We start from the raw sequence: 21,270 nt of genomic DNA on the forward strand, positions 1-21,270 counted from the left end.
AACTACTCTCCTTTTTTCTGGTTAGCTCTGCACCCACTCCAAAGAAATGTACAGCTCTTAGCTGCTAGATGGTCCACGTTCTTACCAATCTAGTAGAAAACTGTCTGAAAACAGCTGCCTGGTGCTAATGGAAACATGGTTAATGAGAGAGTTGGGTGATAGCTCTCTTTGGATTCATCACTACGACCACTTTCACATTACACACATCATTTGATTGCAATATAAAAATACTGATACTAGGGATTTGAATCTGGATAGTCTGTGGGATTTGAGTTGGCAGTGAGGAGACAAGAGCAGATGTGCTGTCACAACTGCATTCACCAAGAGTGTCCAGACAGCTTATTCAAAAGTGACATTTCATCCATTAAAATGTGTCAGAAACTTAAAGCCACTGAGCTTTTTCTCCAGACTTGGCTGCTAGTTTGTAATAAGGCTGTACATTTTAAGGATAAAGAATGGTGTGATGTGTTAATGATGCTATCATAACATTAACTATAATGAAGAAAATTATGAACCAATGAAATGTATTCTACACACAACAATTTAAAAAGGGTGCTCAACACCAAATTCAGAGCATATCTATGAATGACTGACAAGACAACACGGCGACGGATGAGCCAGTGTCTAGCAGGTTACAATGTTGACACTGATAACACTGTTTACCTGAGGGGGGACTGGAGGATGGGGGCCACGCTTCCGCCACACCATCAGTTATCAGCGGTAACCACTGTATGAGCGCAGTGCAGAGCAGCTGCAATTAGCTAGCCAACACACACAACATGCTAGTGCAGCCAGACCGGCTACATAAGCAGAGAAGCTCGGGTTACAACGCACACAGGAGGGACAGCGGCTTCATTCTCTATTTGGGTAGACATTACTCCACTGTATCTTTACATTGCAATAGATTGTTTTCTGCTATATTGATGCTCTAAATTTAGAATTTGAGAAAGCGCGTTACTGCTCAATTGTCTGTCTGATAAGTTTGGCAACATTTTTCACATTATAGGTGGCATCACATATCCTGTTTTTTTCCCCACATATAATTAAAAAGAAATATGATACACAGATTGAGTGACATATTCAAACAGCGTTATTAAAATCAGGTAGAAATATTAAAATCAGCTATCTGCAGCTGAATATAAATTGTGTAGGTTTTTACGATGTCCAGCTGTCTACAATGATGAACTCCCGTGCAGGTCCGGCAGAGTTTAAACGGTTAAAATGATTACAGTTCTAAAAGCCTGTAATAGCATTTAGACCAAACAGAGAAGGCATTAAAATAACTGAAGTCAAGCATTAATGACCTCCAGGGAGATTTTATGCTTCTCTCCTGTTGGCTGCATGCGTGCCTTGTCTTTCATACTAATAACAGCAAAACAGGCCAAGCAGCAATGGTAGCAGTACAACTAGTGGTATTCATAGTTAGATATACCAATATCATTATGGATGGCTAAACAGCTCAAAGAGTAGCTGACTGTGAAATAAGGATTTGCTGGCAATGACGCAAGCACAAATAAATAAAATGAAGGAATACTTTTAGAGAGTGAAAACAATATTCAAGCAACATATTTTTGAGCGATCTTGGGTTTCACTCCCTCTCAGTCTCAGAAAACAACTACTGCAATAATCTTCACTCACAGTACAGTAGGAGCAATCAATAGTGTTCACTCCATAGACGAGAGACCATTTGAATGTGGAGAGAATTGATTGGGAACACACATGGCTGGTTAATTCTACCATTAGTATTATATCCAATGCAGTTTGACATCATGTGGTGCAGGAAGACTCTGCTGGAGTCTTACATCTGAAGTGCAGAACAAAATTTGGCCAATGACTTCATCACTTCAACATGCATCCTTGTGGCTTTATGCATCTTCCTCAGAGACACTTTGACAGGACAGAAAACCCTGAAAGGAAAGGCTGCAAAATTAAACCAATATCAATCGCAATCACAGTTTTGGCCAAACACGATTGACTGCGACACTGATGTTTAAAATAACCCCCCACTGCATATCAAATCAAGTGCTGCTTAAACCAACAACAAGTAATATACATATTTTAAAATTAAAATGCACAGCATTCCAATGCATGACAGCCTTATTTTAATGTGTGTATGTATGTTTAATGTGTGTCCAATAGCAGGGATGTAGAACAACATGGAAGTGAAAACAGTCAGTCAGCTCAGTTTATTTAAAAGTGGAAAAACAAACATTTTGGCCCAAAAATCAATAAATAATCGTTGGTCATAACTTGTTTGCAACCGTATGATAAAAGATAAACTTATCTGTGTATAAAGGTCACTGGCCCTGTGGAGCCAAAAATGTATTCTAAAGCAGGCAACCATTGAATAAAGGCGAAATCAGGGGTGACATGTTCTCATCTCTCGATGTTACTTAAAAGCCTAAAGGTGCAGTATTTTGGATTTACTGAATGTAAGAGCTTGCCTTACGGCTGAGCCCTGCATAAAGAGAATTACAGAAGTCCACAAGAGGAGATAAAGCCGTGGACAGCTTTTTCAGGATCGGTGAAGGTTAGAAAGGACTCAATTTTAGCTACAATATAATCCCGGGTTGCCGGAGGTAACAAATCAGTGACCTTTAAAACGACAGACAATCACTATTCAGCTTATAGATACTGGACGTTTTTTTTTTTTTTTGTGGCTTTTTACAGGAACGCTAAGCTACAAGAGAGTATATATCCAGTTAAAATGCTATTGGACGCATGTGTTTATAGAATCTCAAGTAAAATTAAAGTAAAATTAATAAATAAGGAGAAAAACCAATGACTGTTCCTGTGATGCTTGAAACTAACTTAACTGTTAAATAACTACATCCCTGTAATGTGTAATAGGTGTGAACCCGAGCGATCACAAAATCGGTCAGAAAAGCGAGGCTTAAGGATAGAGAAAGGCAAAGGGAAGAGAAGAAAATGCAGAGATTAATTTCCAGGACCATGGACAGCTCACAGGGCTCATAAAACCAAGGACCTCACAAGGTCTGACTGTTCCCAAATCAATCTTCACTGGACACAAATCAGACATGCTCTTTTATCACCTAATTTGCTAATAGATATTCTTTACACTCAGGGGCATTAACAATAGTGCACAGGGCTAGTGCCAGCCGTTATGCTCAGTCTATAGCTTCACAGCACTTGGGAAACGGTAAGCTTCTACACAAAATCACAGACACGCACGCTCAGCTGCTTTGAATGTGCATGCATGCTTCCTCGAGGCATTAGTCAGTGTACAGTTTACATTATCGTACTGTTGTTGTGCATTGCTTGCTGATCTAACAAGCTGCTTCCAGCCAACACAATCAATTCCCCTCCACAAATCGAGGCTTGTTAGGTCTGAGATGTCAAGTTAAGACACCAAACACTAACTAATATGGTAGGAGCTTATTATACAGGAGAAGTTGCCTTGGTTTAGAGGAAGAGGCCAGAGCAAACGTTCTCCCATGTTCCCATGTCACATTCGTGCCAGTTCACTGAATTGCCGTGGGCTACTAATTTACACCCTATTGAAGAGATGGATGTGCGTTCTGAAAAAGCTGTGTGTGTGTGTGTGTGTGTGTGTGTGTGTGTGTGTGTGTGTGTGTGTGTGCAGCTTTGGTGTTGTGAAAAGAAAAGAAAAACTTACCTTCACTGCGTCAGCATGAGTGACTTTGTCGAACACTTTGTCGTTGACTTTCATGATCTGGTCGCCGATGCGGAGACCCTCTTTCTCCGCCAGGCTGCCGGGCTCCACCAGGGACACGTAGATGCCCACCCCGTGCTCCGAGCCGCCGCGGATGCTGAAGCCCAGGCCCTCGTTGCTCTTGTGTCGCTTCATGGTGACCTGCCGTATCTCGCCCGGCGGCTCGTGGACAAAGTTTCTCCCGAGCAGCGGCACCAGGGGAGCTGTCCCGTCGCTGCTGGTGCTGAAGCTGTCCGGCGAGCCACGCAGCGCCACCTGAAACTCGGGCGGGTTGTTTGGCGAGAAATGCCCGGGGGGAGTCGGGCTCGCGCTGGGGAAGTCTCCTGGCGGCGGTTCGGCGTTGCCGTTGCTTGTTCCAGCTAAATCCGATTTTAAGTAGAGGCCCTCCGAGGTGTACTGCTCGAAGAGCAGCTGGTCAGAGCGGGGGATGACCAACCGCAGCATGGGAAGAAGTTGCCGCTTGCTGGGCGCGTTGAGGATGACGTTGAGGGTCTGGACCAGGTCGTACACGTTGCGTTTGGAGTGGTAGACGTTGAGGCAGTGGATGAACTGCTCCCTCTCGAAGTCGTTGAGCAGGAGGTTGAGCGCGTTGTGCAGCTTCCTCACGTTGGCCGACAACGTCCGGGCGCTGGAGGCCACAGAGTTAGCCGAGGAGCTGAGCGACATGCGCTCCAGGTCGGTGCTGCTCATCCTGGCGGTGTGACCGGGACACGGCGCCACACTGGTGCGGGTTAGAGTGCAGGCATTACGGGCTGGCGGCGCGGGATCAGACCGGCGCTTTGCATTTCGACCGCTGGACGCGCACTCCGGTTATATCCATGCCGTCTGGTTCTGACAGATGATCCGCTTATTACTCGCAATTTGCCGGACAGAGCGATGGCGGGGGGGCGGGGGGCAACTTCAGCAGGCAATTAAGTGCAACGAATTTAATGTCACAGCTGGCGCGAATTAATTAGCACACTTACCATAATTTTAGATATCAGTAATTGGATTCTGCAAACTTCACGTGCGTCAAGACCGGACATGCAACAGCCTCGCGGACAACTCGCGCCGCTCCGCCAGAGAGCTTAGTAACGAGCCGCGTCAGGACCTCCGCCTGCGTGTCATTAGCCTCGGTCTTATTTTCCAGGAGGTCAGGTGGCTGCCGAGCAGCCGTTCCTCTGGTGTCCGCCTCACCGCCAACCGCTCCACAAAACAAGCCGCGACTTAAAAAAAACACTTACTCGTCCGCCGCTTTGCATGCGACCCAAAGAGAAAACACACTATTTCCTCGACGAAGAAGAAACAAATAAAATAAAAAAAGTTATTGTTGTGCTCCCGCTCAGCGTCCCGGGAAGTCCACACTGTCCCGCTCCGGTTTCGGTTTTAGTTCCAAACGACGTCAAGTTCGCACAAATATCCACCGGCGGTGTTAAATGGAGCCCGCGACGTGTCCTGCAGCCGTTAGTTGGTCGGGTTTGTTTTTATGTCCGTCCGGCTGCGGCGCTGAGCCGACCTGCTGCTCGGTGTCTCCGTTACTACAGCGACAGAGTGGAGAGACTGGCGGCTCGACGTCGCTCTGACCGTCCTGTCAGGAAGTGACGCAGCCTCGCGCAGCCTATTACGTTGCACTGCCTTCTTACCAACAACATGCCCGCTGCCATGCTTATGGACTTTAATTAGACATTAAACAGCCTGCCCTTGTCTGCGCAGCTTCTTACTAGGTTTTCGTCTTTTGTGGGATAAATCTGTATTTTAAACAATAAAGAAATAAAATAATACATAAAAAACAAGCTTGCTCTATCTATCTTAAACTGTGAAAAGTTCACGACATTAAAAAAAAAACAAGGCTGGGCTTGTTGTGTCTCAACATGTGGTCCAATTGAGGTGTTTCACATGTTGACTGCTCTGTCTTTTAAAGTTGTTGTAGTCCTCGATGTGAACCGGTTGCATTTTAAGTCGAGCTGTAATGAAAAAATGCCCTTTAAACTCTGTTAGATCTCATATTGTGCATCTTTTTAGCAATATATCCTGAAAACACTTACTTTTATATGAAAATCCAACATCTTTTGTCTTCCTGGAAAACACAATGTGAGGCATGCTTACATCAGCTATGCCAACCGACTTCAACCAAATAATGTGATGACCTCCATCCATCAATCAATCTACAACTACGTCTCAACACAGAGAAATTTGACAGCTAATCTTTCAAACGATCAAATCAAAGTATTAATGATGTACAGTTTGCCTGTTTCACATTTAGAAATACATCAGGCTACGAAAGCTATGATTAAAAAAAGGAAACCTTTAAATCATTTGTATTATATCTAGCAAACCAGATTATCAGATTACATCCAAGATTGTGGGAGAGGCTAATTACTATTTGACCACAAAGTGGCACCACTGAGTGTTATGATGTTACTGTATATCACAGTAATTTATTATCATAAAGTTGAATGAGGACATTCTCCAGTCGTCCTCTAACAGGCACCAGAACAACTTTTAATATGATCCGTAGTTATCAGTCATCTGAAGGTAGAGGTTCACCTCAGCAGGTATAAGACAACCTGTTTACATGGATAAAAAAAAATGCCTCAATGAGGTCCAAGAGTTGATACCTTTTTAATCTTCTGCATCTCAACTTGTAGCATTAAATCACTCTGTAGTGAGATAACTGTCCTTCATGTACTTCTTTGTGATAAATGCTTTCATTTATCATCTTAAATCCCACATTGTAAAAGTCCAACCATACTTACTATACACGCCCACACACAGACACAGACACATGCCCACACACACACACACACTGATCATTTCCGTCTTTCTCTTGACCCTTGATCCAAGAGTCCTCGAGCTTTGGCCCAAAGTGCAAAGCGGAGGCGAACTCGGTTGCCCAAGTGATCCATCACAAGCACGAAACGGTGGCCATATCAACTGCAAATGAACTGTGCTCTGAGGTCATTCTGTTGACAAATGGCACTGTGCAGTATTGGCAGGGTTTCAAGCTGAGCCTTCCTTAAAATCTGCAGCTCCTATAAGAGCCAAACATTCCTTCTGCTTTATTAACCGGTAACCAAAGCGTTTAAAAGGCTGAGCAGGGCAAGCTGACTGGCTGCTCTGACAAAAAAGGAACAGCTGTGTCGTTTTAATTTGAGACTGTGACTAAGTGTGCTGGGTGATAGAATAAATAATGTCAAAGTAATTCATAAGGTTGAAAATGGTTCGATGCACTTGGAGAATTGAAAATTGACTTGGAGAAAGGTCTTTGGAAATGAATGAGTGAGAATGTACTGATTACCAGAGCAACCGATGTTAAAGAGGAGCTGTCTGAAATCCCAGATTAAGTCAGCACGCAGCGTCCTGAAAGTGGCACAACTGTCAGCAAAGCAGCAACCAAGGCAGCGGAGATCAAATCAACGCCACTTCACAGCATAGTCATGGTTTCAGAAGGAAGACGGTTATCGCTTAATGATTTCCCTCTCCAAGTCTTCTTCTCTGTCCTCAATGGTAGTTCAGTTTATATTATCATTCATAATAGACATTAAGGTGGCAACATTGGTTACTCTCAGCATCAATTCATGTGTCACAAAAAGAAGGGCTAACTAATGTTGCCATCTTGTGAAAATACACATGATCAAAAAGTGTGGGCATACAACGTTATGTGTCACTATATAGAGTAGACAGGTATGTCTGCATCACACACTTCATTGTGTGTGTCACTCACATGTCCTGTTGCATTTTGTCTTGTCAGTTGTTTTTATTGTGTGTCTGTCCCTCAAATTAAGGGTGTTAGATGTATGCTACTTTGTTCTTATGTTTTCTGTGTTATCTGCCTATAGGGACAATAGATGAAAACTAGCCATTGTGCTAACTCTAGTGCATTTACATTGTATATGCATACTGATGTCCATAAATATGCACTGTCCCTATTAAATAAACAACATAAAGACAATGACATACATTGAGATTCACGTAATAGTGTGCTCCCAACATTGTGGCAACAGATTGTGTTGGACTCTTTCCTGTTTCAGCATGACAATGTACTCAGGCACATCATCCAACACTTCTGTGAGCCAGACCTTATCCCCCTACATCAGTGTTGAACCTCAATATTACTGGAATGGGAGCAAATCCCTGCAGGAGGGTCCCAAATATACATACAGTGCTGCTGTAATGACAGAGTGGACACATAATGTTTGTTTTGGCCATGTAGTGCAGCTATTATGGGCTTCAGAAATGGAAGCAAAGCCCAAAATGTCAAAGAGACGTTTTTATATGGTTCTTTTTAAAACTGTTGGTGATAACGTTACACTGTTGAGATTAAAAACTGCCGATCACAGTTCCCAACAAAGGACCATTTTTTACATCAAACAGTCTTTAAAAGGTCAGTACTGCAGAAAAAAAATGTTCTGGCTTCCCTTTAAGACAGCAATATAATTGCCTTTACAACCTGTTTTTGTGTGCATGTTTGCTGTGACCTATGAAATCCTCCAGTAGCAGACATGGTACATAGACAGGTCATCAATTCTGTTCATGACACAACCGAAAAAAGCAGACATCCACATACTATATGTAAGAAGTGAGAGTAGTCATTGTGACGTCATGGTTTTGATGCCTTGAGTTTTGGATTTTGGTCATCGCCATCTTGGATTTTTGCAACCAATGTACAGAAGTGACCATATTTGGAATGCGGATGAGCGACGTGTGGATGTGATGAACACTGGCAGCAGAGTGGCACTCCAAGCAGAAACCTTACTGGAGCTGGATCCATCTGGAGTCTGGTGTGAAACTGTTAACAAAGTTAGCTTCATAATTCAAGGTCAGATTTACAGCTAAGTGTTAAAGTCATCGTATAGCTATATGCATTGGTAGCCTGTAGCATGGTAGCTTGGTCATGTTGTAGCGTGGTCATGTGGTAGCGTGGTAGCATGGTAGCCTGGTAGCCTGGTTGCGTGGTAGCGTGGTAGCGTGGTCATGTGGTAGCATGGTAGCCTGGTAGCGTGGTAGCGTGGTAGCCTGGTAGCGTGATCATGTGGTAGCGTGGTAGCCTGGTAGCGTGGTAGCTTGGTCATGTGGTAGCGTGGTCATGTGGTAGCCTGGTAGCGTGGTAGCATGGTAGCGTGGTAGCGTGGTCATGTGGTAGCGTGGTAGCCTGGTAGCGTGGTAGCATGGTAGCGTGGTAGCGTGGTCATGTGGTAGCCTGGTAGCATGGTAGTGTGGTCATGTGGTAGCATGGTAGCCTGGTAACGTGGTAGCCTGATAGCGTGGTAGCGTGGTAGTCTGATAGCGTGGTAGCGTGGTAGCCTGGTAGCGTGGTAGCCTGTTAGCATGGTCATGTGGTAGCGATGCTAGCGAGGCCACGCCCTGAAGCATACCCTGCTTTTTCGTCTACTTTTTACTCTAAATGGGACCATCATTTACTAAATGAACATCATTCTGAGACTTGAAACTCATGACTGAAGCCATGAACTCATGTTAACAATGTTTACTGAGGTGATGTTTATCGGAGAGACAGAAATAACCCCGAGAGATTGTGTCCTGCTCTGCTCCTGAAAAACATTGAAACAGCAAACATTTGTACAAAAGATTCTTTTTTTGTCTGTGTGGCTGAGCCAACTCTGTGTACATGCGTGTGTACTTGTGTGTGTTTGTGTAACTGTGTGTGTTTGTGTGTGCTCGAAGCTGATGGATGACAGTAATTAGAGGAGTTCACCAGTTGGAAACATTGAGAATCCAAACAGTGGTGTAATGGACGGAGACACAACAAGCAGAGCAGCAGAGAAGAGACGCCGAAAGTTCACTGAAAGCAACGACTGGGAGAGCAGAAGAAGAGAGGCAATCAACACAACGACTTCTTCAAGAACCCCCGCAGCACTCATGACTTTAGCTATTATCACAGTTTTCACTTTGAACTGCCGGAGCTCGTAACCGAACGGACGGAGACAAATTCTCTCTTGGTGGCAGAACAATGTGTGAATGAAGAGAGGACCCCTGTTAGATTAACTGCTGCATTGGAACGGCTCAGTGTTTGTGTGCATGTGAGGCAGACAGACATACAGCTTTACTGTAAGCATATGGCTACTCTGAGTTGATCGGTATGACCAGGGCCTCTTTGCCCCAGGAAAGGATTTCCCAAAATAAAGAAGGCTGCCTAGTAAATTAGCACATTTCATGGTTAACTAATCATTCTGAAGGCTTAACAAGGCTTAAATACTTCGCTTAATAGGATTAAGTGCGTATGACTAAAAGCTTAACAGAGTCATCAGTTTTCATCAAATGGAAGATAAATTGTGGGCATTAAAAACAAAAGTAATTTATGTTAAATGGTTTATGGTTTTCTGTACAAAAGTGTATCGAGCCCACCCACCGGGTGCCGACTTCATTAACACTGTTAGCAGAGTTGCACTCATAGACTGTACATAAGAAGTGGACATAGTCACCGTGACAACTAGAAGTGACACGAGAAAGAGGAGCTAAGTGCAACCGGATGCTGAATAAGACATTTGTAGGCAACCAAACTATTAATATTAACTCTCAACCGAAAAAACTGTGCGATGGTTAAAGGTGGAAGACAAAAACACAGACAGTTTCCTGCTCAGACAACGCTGTGGTAGCGACCTGTCAATCACAAATGGAGTCTATTTGACTCTAACTGGACCATAATTTACTAAATGAACATCATGCTGTATTGAAGAAGATAGAAAAATGTTACTGAGATAATACATCGAGTGAGAAGAAGTGTCATTTTCTCATAGACTTCCATAAAGTCACTTCTTTCTTGCAACCTGAGGAGCTACTGAAGGTATACTGATCGTCATCACATGCTGATTTTGCTATATATAGATTGTCCAGTGAATAATCTATTCACATCTATGAGTAAAATATACTGGCACACGAAGATATCATCACATCATATGGAGCAGCGTAGCCAGTGTAAGCATGTGTGAGAGGATTTGAGGTCAGCAGGCAACAGAGGAACGGTTGGTCTGAGCAGACTGACTGCAGGGAAGTCGAACTGAGCGTCTGAAAACATTAACACTGTCGACTGGAGTCGCACCTTAATGAGTCATGCAACATTGAGCATTTCCCGCTGATTAACTTTTAAATTCAAAGCCGGACTGTTCATCTGGATGGAAGAGTGTCTCATTTGTTTTTAAGTAGGAGACAGGGGACCTTTAACTGAAAAGGACATCAGATTAACTCTTGTCGCTTAGATTTGTAAATGAAAGGCTCCCATAGTTTAATGTTTTGATGCGTGCTGCATGCTAATTATTATAATGCCTGTAAGCACAAAAGCTATTACAAAAGGTAATACAATTAAAGTGTGGAGACCTTAAAGTTGAAAAGGTCCTGATATGTTATCGCTTAATACCCTCCAGTTCAGGCCCTTAATGACACATACATTTATGGAACTAGCTAATTCCAAAAAGCTTGTTTTTTCGTCCTAAATGTAAGTTTCAATCCATTTACGATTCTAATGCTTTAATAACACGTCCTATAACTTTAATAACCACATTTTAATTGTTCTGACCACATCATAACATTCTTCTTCTATCAAAATAGTTTCTGTAGTTCTATGCATGCCCTACCACAGAAATACATTAGCAGATACACGACAGTGTCTGTGAGGGTGGAAGTAACATAGATTTATTCATAAAACACGAAGGTGATGAGAATGTAAGTGAATTGAAAAACGGAGCGGTAACATTGATTTCAGGCTATTTAATTACTTTCAGCCCGTCGTGATGCGATGAGAACGAAGCCACATTACATTAAATTCATCTTTCACAACACAAAATTACATTTTATCGTTTAAACTTAAAGCTAGGGTTGGAATCTGATGGTATCATATCATGATACAGGGTCACCATTCAATCAATATATTGTGATATAGTATTGCGATACTGTTAGCACAGCAATAACAAATAGTGTATTTTTGATTATTTAAATGTTATTTTAGTTTAAATGTCATAGTATAAAAACACAAAGCATGAAGAAAATCTGAGTAAAGTATGTTTTTATGCAATCAGAACAGTGGAATCTACCTATCCATTGATCACAGTCACTGTAGGATGTCACACCGAGATACAACACAAAATGAGCCACCAACATTCGCATGTAACTATTAATTACAAATTGATCAAGTGCCGGGTGTTGTATGGTAGACAGTAAACAGTAAGGAACCCTTCGGTATTCCACCAGAGGAAAATAGGGGGGGTTATGTCTTAATATTCTTTGTTTTCAACATTTGTCATGAAAACAGCAACATTTCAAATATAGTATAAAAATGCATCTCAGCAACATATTCATTTTTTAAAGTTATATTTTTGGCCCTTTATTGCGGGAGGACAGCGTGGGAGTGATCAGAGGTCTGAAAATCCCTGGGTTTTAACATAAATAAATAAGAACAGTCCCTAAGACAGCCCTGTTATTTACCAAGTTTATCAAATCAGCTGACAATGTATCACTATTTTTCTATCCACATATATTTTCATCACTTCTATTATTCATTTGTAAACATTTTCCTTTTTTTATTATTATTTTTTGTCACTTCCACCCTCAAGGCCACTTTCCTTCTAACAAATGACAATTCTGTGTTGTGAACGATGAATGATAGACGGGCAAAATGATGAAACATGGCTCCGTTTTCATCACATCATGACTGTTTTACTCAATGAATTTATCAAATCACTTCCTACTCTATCACTCCACCTCCATTTGTATCTATTTATCTTATACTTGACATGTTTTTATGGTGTTTAAAGACAACATTGACAGGCTGTGAAGAGAGTGAACCTGCTGTTAAGAAATTAATTTTATTTTTCATGAAAGTTTGCTCTTTCAGACAAAACATACAGACCAGAGAGGAGACAACGTGTTCACTGAATGCTCAGACTGTAACACTGACGCCATCAAACATAATTCCTGTTCGCTCTTCATGACATTTACAGTCCTGAGGCCTTACTCATCAATCCACCCCTGATCTGCCTCACGTCACAACCGTATTCTTCCACATCTAAAAATAGCCCCACTGCGTTTGATCGATTATTGGATCTGACGTGGCATCACAGTTGGCCAAGCTGCTGTGGATGGATCGATGACATAGTTTCCGTACGATTTATACAAACAGGCACACACACACACACACACATAGAGGCAGTGAACAGGCCTATCATTTAGCTTGCTGCAACTGACTAGTCAGATAATCTGCAGGGATAAGCTAGACAACAATCGTGAATCACATGGCATTGCAAACTCTGAACATTCAGATGACTGCAAGTTGTTGAGCAGATAGACGATCATGATCTGGCTTTGTAAACAGCCACCAGGCACCCAGAGCTCTGCAGCACCACACAAGACAAGAAATAAACCTGTAGTCTGCGTTTCAAAGCCGCTGTCATGGTTCATTTTTGAGTACGGATCAGCCTACTGGGTCAGGTTTCATCAGGGCAAATAAGAAATGTAAAACAAAACCCTACTGAGGTATGGTGTATTTTTGTGGTGGTGAGAGTACTTGAGTAAGTTCAGTACAGACATAGGTTCAGGACATGTCTTGCTATCAAATACTCCTAAAAATCTTAATCATTTTCAGCAGATATTTAACAGGTGCACAATATAATTGGGATGTGAGGGTTACAAGAGCATTTTCTTTCAGCTGGATTTTAAGTCTTGTCCTGTGGAAAACACTTCCTTCACAAAGCCTGGTGACTCTTTGGTGTATTTCTGGGTAGCTGCAGGCTTCACACACCCTGGACCAATCTCTCTCTCCAGGACACACAAACAAAATTACTTTTTTCTTTCTCCTTACAGCAAGTAAACGCATTTCCCAAATTGATCCCTTCAAACTTACATTTGTCCAAGCCTTGAAGCATTTGACCTGATATGAAGAACAGTAAAATAAGCTGCTGCATAAAGGCTTTGAGCTGAAACATTTTAGTTATGGTGCTGAGCTGAATGTTAATGTTGGGGTAAAAAAGTGAATCTGAATACCCTTTTTAAATGAAGCCATGTAGATTTTGGAGCCAATATTACACATGCAAAACTTCCTGATCATCTTTACTGCCATTTCTGTATCACCTAATGTTATCTTGCACAGGTAAACCAGCCATTTCATAGAGATATACGGTATTGAAAACATACGTTATAAATGCATTGGGGCAGAGTTAACAGATTCTTGTATGTTCCTTCCAATCAGTTAAACAGGAACTATGCTAGCCTTTCATGTTAGATTCAATGTTGGAAGTCGGCTACAAATCTAAAAAGAACATTCTGGCTGTGGTCCTGAGTACCTAAATGTAAATGTAAATGACCTAAATGTCCTGTGGTTCAAATGTGAACCGCAGATATAACGTTAAATTAAATTCAATGGAAAAAAATGTATTTGGCAACAATAATAAAATGTCCTGCGACCAACCAAGTCTAATGACTAATGCTGCTTCATGTGCTACTTCCCACTTGTGAAATCGGAATAACAACAATGTCACGTTCAAGTGCTTTGCTGTCGGGATCAATTGAACAAATGGCGGAAGTAATGTTTACCGTTACCTGCATATTGGGAACATGTCCGAATCGGCGTCTCGTATTTACTATAATTCCGATACGACATGAAGGCAGCATAAATCGTCTCTCCTGTACACAAACATGAACACACCTTAATGCGTTGGAGTAACGAGCCAACAACATCCACCACCTGAACTAGCCTTACGTCATGAGCTAGCTATCAACTCCTTAGCATTAGCAGCTAGCTTACCTTAATGACTTCGATCAGGGAGTCTTTAAGGTTATAAAACCACCAGAGGGACACAGAATAATCCGTTTTACGACTTTAAGTAGCGTATATCGCATTTCCTCCACGAGCCCTTCATAAAACAACGTTACTGGACATGTTGATATAACATTTAATGTTTTAGCAAACTATAGTGACTCTTGAATGCTACTTAATACGCTGTCCACTAGAATACAGCAGCTAAAATAATATCCATAATAATAAATCATCATTTATTATAGAAGAATACATAAACGGTTTGACAAATTAACACTAAAATCGCGTTTATGGCACAGAATGAAGCCTAAAAATGTAAATATCTACATGATTTAAGGGGAATATGAACCAGGGGGGAAACAGATGAAGGTTAAAGTGACTTGATAATAACTTGTTTGGTTCTTCCAGAGGCTTAACGAATATAAAAATTGCCAATGTATGTGCATGTCAGGAAAACATAATTATCCAAAGTGTTAGAGACTGAAAACATGGGGAGTGCGCTCTTTCTGGGACCAAGATGTTTTTAGCACATTAAAGTGAATAAAGATGAGGAATAACTCAGCTGATTGCAAAGAAGAAGTAATAAAAATGTCCACATATTTCAAAATAAAACGCTTTCCAGGGTAACCATTGGTGTAGGGTATTTATGAAGCAACTTACTCCCCCCCCCCCCCCCCCCCCCCCTCCAAAAAAAATATGATATTGGCAAACTTCTTTCATTCCCAAGCTGCCTTTCTTTTAATTTCTCATCTGAGAGACCAGGGTTGCGGCTGACATTTGGCTGATAGATAACAGCTCACGGTACAGCCTGATGCCAAGGTCTCTGGCTGCTCAGATCAGTTCAACTCTCAGTGATCAGAGGAGTCGCACAGTGCCAGTGCACCACCCATGGATCATCCTGCACTGAGGTGGAGGAGAGGAGAGACCTGGAGGAGGAAGATGGACGGGAAAGATAATCAATGCTACTTTTTCAAACATCCTACAGAGGAGAGGAAGGAACGAAAAACTCAGTCTGTGTCATTTTATCATTTGAAGGTTGAGTTAGTAGCTTGCTAGGGTTTGGCTTTATTGTGAAACATATTTACCCAAATCAAATATTTAACCCACTTATTGAACCCAAGCACTCGTGAACAGATGACCGTGTCGATGAAGACGTTCCACCTCTCATCAGAAAACTCTTCTCCGGTTCTGTTGGTGGTGAGGAGTGACTCAAAGGTGGCCTGAGGAGTTTTCCTATAAACAACAGCCGTTTCAGCTGCGTGGCTACTGTGAATCAGTGGAATAGCATGAAACAGCAGCAGGAACGTGCTCTACTAGCAGTTAAAAGTGTTTCACTTCTCGTGATAATGTGTTTTTAAAATAGATGTTTACCAATTACTTTATGTTACAGTGCAACATCAGAAAATTCCCATATCTTAAATCTGAAATATTGATTTAAGACACCAATTAAGGCCTTATTATATAAGGTTAATGAATTCAGTGACTTTTGAAGGATCTGTGGGAACCCTGATCCTGCAGAGCGTTGCCCAGAGAACTTTAAGGTCAGCAAAACCAAGATGCTGATCAGGGTTTTGTTTTTTAAAGGAGATACAACACGACTTCTCCATCCTGGTGAAACAAAGTTCAGCATCAGAAGGATAAGAGACCCTGAGAGACCCTGCTGCCGTCTGGGAAGTACTGCAGAAGTTTCCTCTCGTACCACCAGACTAGAGCAGCTTTTCCTGAGGCCTCGAGACCCCTAAATTCCTCCTCCGTACTCCACAATGAAAAAAATCTCGTAGCTTTAAGCTTTAAGCTACAACTCACATTTCGCTGTGCAACCATGTCATGTTGGATGACTATAAACAAACCCTGTAGCCCTTTTAATCATCACAACTCTAAACATGAATGCCTTGCACATTTTTGTAAGTCAGAAATGATAAAAAAAAACACACACAAAAGGTCCTGGGATTTACCCCCCCACCAAATCCAATCTTTATTCACACACATCCCCAAAGGCAGAGAGATACCGTAGACTGTAATCTGTTCATGGCAACACTCACCGAGTTTGAATACATTGTAGGGAAAGTGAAGCTGTTTATATGACTTTTTGACCCAGTTTGTTGGCGAAAAGCTCACTGACAGCTGAGCAGTTCAAGGTGAAAATCCCTCCACATTCCCCTTCAGGCAACAATTAGTTCCCAAAAAACACATTCTTGATATTCTTTCGGGAGAAAGATGCAGCTTCAGGCTTCGAGCTGACTCTCAGTCAGAACTGCAGCAGGAGCTCCAAACAGCATCCCTCAAGTCAGCAGCCACATAAAAGCCGAGAAAGACCCCAATCTAATTATGCACAGAAGATTTAAAGAATGTTGGATAATATTTGGAGTCTAAACCATCTGGCTGTAGCAGTGGATCCCAGACGGGTAGCAGCTGAAAACTCTAATGGGATCAGTGCAGTTCTGCTGGTTGGTTGGCATCAACTTTTACATTTTACAATATGAGATACCAAACAGGCCTCCCTGTCAGAGCTCTCTCCACCATGTGTGAGCAACAGAGGAAGCATCACACCCACCTCCCATCTACTCTCTCCCCCTGTCTGTCGGACACTCACTGCTATCGGTACTTCTGCTGCCTCATGATGGAGATGCAGAATTCTGCTTCCTCTCATATTCATCCGTACAGTTTATGTTCTTTGTTTTGTGTCACCATTTAACTATTTTATTGTACATTCTATTCTTGAACATTTTATTCTTTTATTCTTGTACAGCTCCTCCGTTCGGCCCTTAATTACTCCCCAGGGACAATTTAGGTTTTTTGTAATTCATGTATTGAATTTATGGTACATAAAAAATTGTCCCACATGCTGCGTGTTTCTGTGGCAGCTGTTATGAGAGAGAGTGCAATAAATGCCAGGAGGCTGGAAATCACCAGTGGTTTTCTTTTCTTCAGACTGTACCGGAAGATACAATAGGCCTACTGTCACACAATTCCCCGCCAGCCTTGACTGTTATTATGGCCTCCTGTGTGCCTTTTTTATGAGTGCAGCAGCAGACTTTAACAGAAACCTGTCAGAGTGAAACACGATAAGTAGATAGTCGATTGAATACATGTGTATTTATACATGTAAATAATGAATACCGTGTTAAAATGGGTCTTAATGAGCATTCTATTTAAAGCGAAGGTGGAAACTCATCAGATGCGTGTAAAGCAACATTTAAATCCTCCGGCCACTGAAGTGAAAGGAGGCACTGTAAAGACAAATGTCAGCTCTGTCCCTCAGAATGAGATTTCTAATATGAAATGTTAATCTGCACATTTAGATGTCGTTTTATTCCTAATTGCCGGTCAGTCAAACAGGCAAATGGAGTCACTTTGGGACATCATGAAGCGCTGCAGGTGTTTTAAAAAAGGCAAAGGAAGTTCATTATTCTTTTTTAAAAAATGCATGTGCTGCTGCTGCAATACAAGAGCGCTGTATTGCAGCAGCAGCAGCACATGCATGACTCATGAGCCTTCATCACCCTCCCTTTGTACCTGCTGCAGAGACTCCGCGTGGGCACACACACTGTAACTCTACTATTTGGAGATAGAAAGCATTTCCTGTCAGAGAACTGCTTTGAGAACTGAACAACTGGAAGCCACGAGATTCACAGGTTCACTGGGATGTGTTTGTGGCGAGGACAGTGATGGATGTTTTCTGGCGCCCCCCGGTGGAGCACTGACAACATCTAGCTTCGAGCGTTCAGTCAAAGGCAGCTGGAGTAAATGCTTTAGTTTGTGATGGTTGAACAACGTCGGGCATTAATCTGCTGCTGTAACAGCCACCACTGGTTTCAGGCTCTCTGCCACATTTTAAAGCGTGGCTGCAGGATTTAGGTCTCACTGAGCCACAAGAGCATTCCAGTTCATCCCGAAGGTGCTGGATGTGGTCGAGGTCAAGGCTCTGTGCCAGAACTAACTGGGAAAACCATTTGTTTATGGACCTGGCTTTGGACCATGAATATCTCCAAGCAGACACAGCCATGTCCAGCGTTTGTATAAGACACAGTTCCTAGAGGAAGATCTGGAAAGCAGAGGGATGCAGCCGGGAGGAGGAGGAGGAGACAAGTACACTGAAACTGAACCCTTCATTGAAAAGCTTTATTCAAAAACTGAGTTGGCAGGAAAAAAAGTTTGAATTCGGAGAACATTGCAATAAGCCACAACTTGAGTTACAAAGTGCTCAGTCAGTTATCTGTACAGTGAACGTTGATGTTGTAAATGACATAAAAAGACAAACAGCGCTCCGTGAGAAGTGCAAACAAACATGAGAAACCGCTGTGTCGGCTCTGAAAACTGAACTACGTTCATATACAAAAGTGGGAAATGAAAAATGACCTCAATTTAAATAAATGTCGGCGTGTTCAACATATGCATACGAGTTATCGACTTGCAGGCCAACATACGGTCTCAGTCATCATGGAGGAAAGTGATTACTGAGTCAAGATGTATCTGTTTTCCAAACAGAGCTCAATTAATCGATAGAACAGCAAAACAACATTGATCCTGTCTTTGGCCCTCGATGCAGGTCACACAGTCTCTGAAGCAGGAAGCTCTGCTGAGGTTTTGTCACCCGCCTCCAAGTAAAATAGTACAGTTGTCATTTTGCTATGGCTTAGATTCAATATATATTATATTCAATAATAATCATCACATTAATAACAATTATCATCATCACAAATGGATGATTCAGCCAATCAGTGAATAGCAGAGTTAAAATGTTTCATCCCAGAACAAACAGTACATCCTCATATGTTCACAAAAAGATTTTGGAAATACAATCTCAAGAATCAATTTTACGTTTAAAAAAGGGAATAGAAGAGACCAGTTTCCTTCATGTGGAAGAATCGGACGTGAAAAATAATGAGAATGTAAAATGTCAAAGCGGAGTGAACTTAAATAGCTTCTGTGGGAGCTCACCATGGAGCCCAATGAGTCATTTCTGCTCTTCTGTCTTTTCTGTTACCATCTTATCTGATGGGTTTGGGTTTGGAATATGTGGCATACAGTAGTACAACTCTCAGGTTTCCGTTGCTTTTTCAATACCAATATAGAAAGAAAAGCCACATACAGTTCAAGCCAGAAACAGCTTCATTATTACTATTAAAACACATCAGTGAGCCACAATGTTCCTTCATTACCGTGAACACACACACATACTGTAGTTTAAGTCAATACCACACACACTCACCTTCCTGCTGCCGTGAATTTTAACCAGAGAACAAAATGTATATTAGTCCGCCACTGAAAATAGTCCCCAACTCATCTGCTCTTTCCTCCTGTTTGTCATCTTTGATAGAAAACTACAGTACCCAGCTGTTTTAGGAAACTGAGCATTTAAAATATGAAACTATATATTTAATTTGACGCTTTTGAAGATTTGCATCTCCGGTAGGACCCAATGGTCTTGGGGCAGACTAGCGCCTCCAACAGGCCGGGGAAGTCGACGTCTTGAGAGTCTGACTAACGTAATGGCTGGTTTTGGTCTTTTCCTGGTCTTTGTCGACAGTAAGAAAAATATGAACGCCAGCCCTTTAAAGTGTGAAAGGCTTCTGGCAGATTCAATTGTGTATAATTACAGTGAGAACATTACACTCATCAAATTTAAATTGGTGAGGGGGTATGGCTGATTTCCACTGAGCGATTCAGTTTGCCGTTTCATGTGTGGCTTTAGTTTTTACTGGCATTTCCAATAAAGCTGCAACTTCACCAAACCTGCAGGCAACTTTCAGAAAACATGTTGGCAATTCTTACATGGCAGCAGAATATTTGAAAAGTTCCCAGAGTAGTTTTTCTGTGACAGTCACACAAACCATCTACGCTGATGGGACCTTGTAACGACGACTTCCTTTCCAGGTCAAGTCTGGTTAGAATGTGGTCACGTTGACACTCAAGGTTAATAGAGAAACATATGAATGCATGTACTGTAATAATTCTCTCATTTAATCATCATTATATATGCACCAGGAATTAAAATGTGATTAATGAATGGATAAACCATGACATACTATGAATGAACCGGTCTCAAGTTGTAATACAGCCGTTCTTCTCACGTCAAGTAAGCCTTTTCTTTTTAAATTAGTTTCCTAATTAGGTAATTAATTGATGTGAGGAGCAAAAAAAACTCAATTATCAGACAGTAGTCTCCATAAATGTTAAACTGCCATTGATATTTGGATGGATTGCCATGGAATTGATCCTGCATAAGAGAAAAAAAAAGTAAAGAAAAGAGTAGACACAAAATAATGATCTGCTTAAAACCTTTTGGACAGGATGACCAGAGAGGGCTCAATAATCAGCGGACACGCAGGTTGGATTCGTAACACAAACAATTTACACCAGAATATTTACACCCACGTTGTTCCGTCGCTCACTCGCCCAACGTAAAAATACAAGCCGTGAACCGAACGTTCACTCGTAGCACTTCACAAATTAACACCACTGATACAGCAGCAAGAAAAGAACGGAAACAGAACTAAACCACCATATCACGACATACATTTCAATAGGCACAGCAGAGCATTGGCAAACGTAGTGCACATTCAACGATGTGGGTCAGTTTATGGCTTTCTGTTAGACAGAAGCTCCTTAACAAAAGGAGATGGTTAGAAGTTGAACATTGTATAAACCGTGAAAAAATATGATCCAAGACTGAAGGTGACAGTAGAACGACAGTGTTGGTTCCGCCATATTGAAAATAGCTCCTACAGTACACCGGAAAGGTCCTTCACACTGATTTGTCGATGTTACCGTATGGAAAACAAGCGCTCCCACGCTGCTCTACATCACATTTTGACAGGAAGTCAAGGATTGC

At 41.9% G+C, this 21,270-nt stretch overlaps 1 protein-coding gene across 2 annotated transcripts in view; it reads right to left on the reverse strand.

The window, feature by feature from the left end:
* whrna (whirlin a) overlaps nucleotides 1–5,194 on the reverse strand; it is a 145,510-nt gene extending 140,316 nt beyond the window's left edge. For both annotated transcript variants that reach the window (XM_084034413.1, XM_084034412.1), the window contains exon 1: nucleotides 3,638–5,194. In XM_084034413.1, coding sequence (XP_083890539.1) covers nucleotides 3,638–4,384 — 747 coding nt within the window. In that variant the 5' untranslated portion in view covers nucleotides 4,385–5,194. The remainder of the gene's footprint in view (nucleotides 1–3,637) is intronic.
* Nucleotides 5,195–21,270: the final 16,076 nt, after the last annotated feature.

This window comes from Eutrigla gurnardus (genome assembly GCF_963514095.1).
Source record: "Eutrigla gurnardus genome assembly, chromosome: 19".
NCBI classification, from domain to species: Eukaryota; Metazoa; Chordata; class Actinopteri; order Perciformes; family Triglidae; genus Eutrigla; species Eutrigla gurnardus.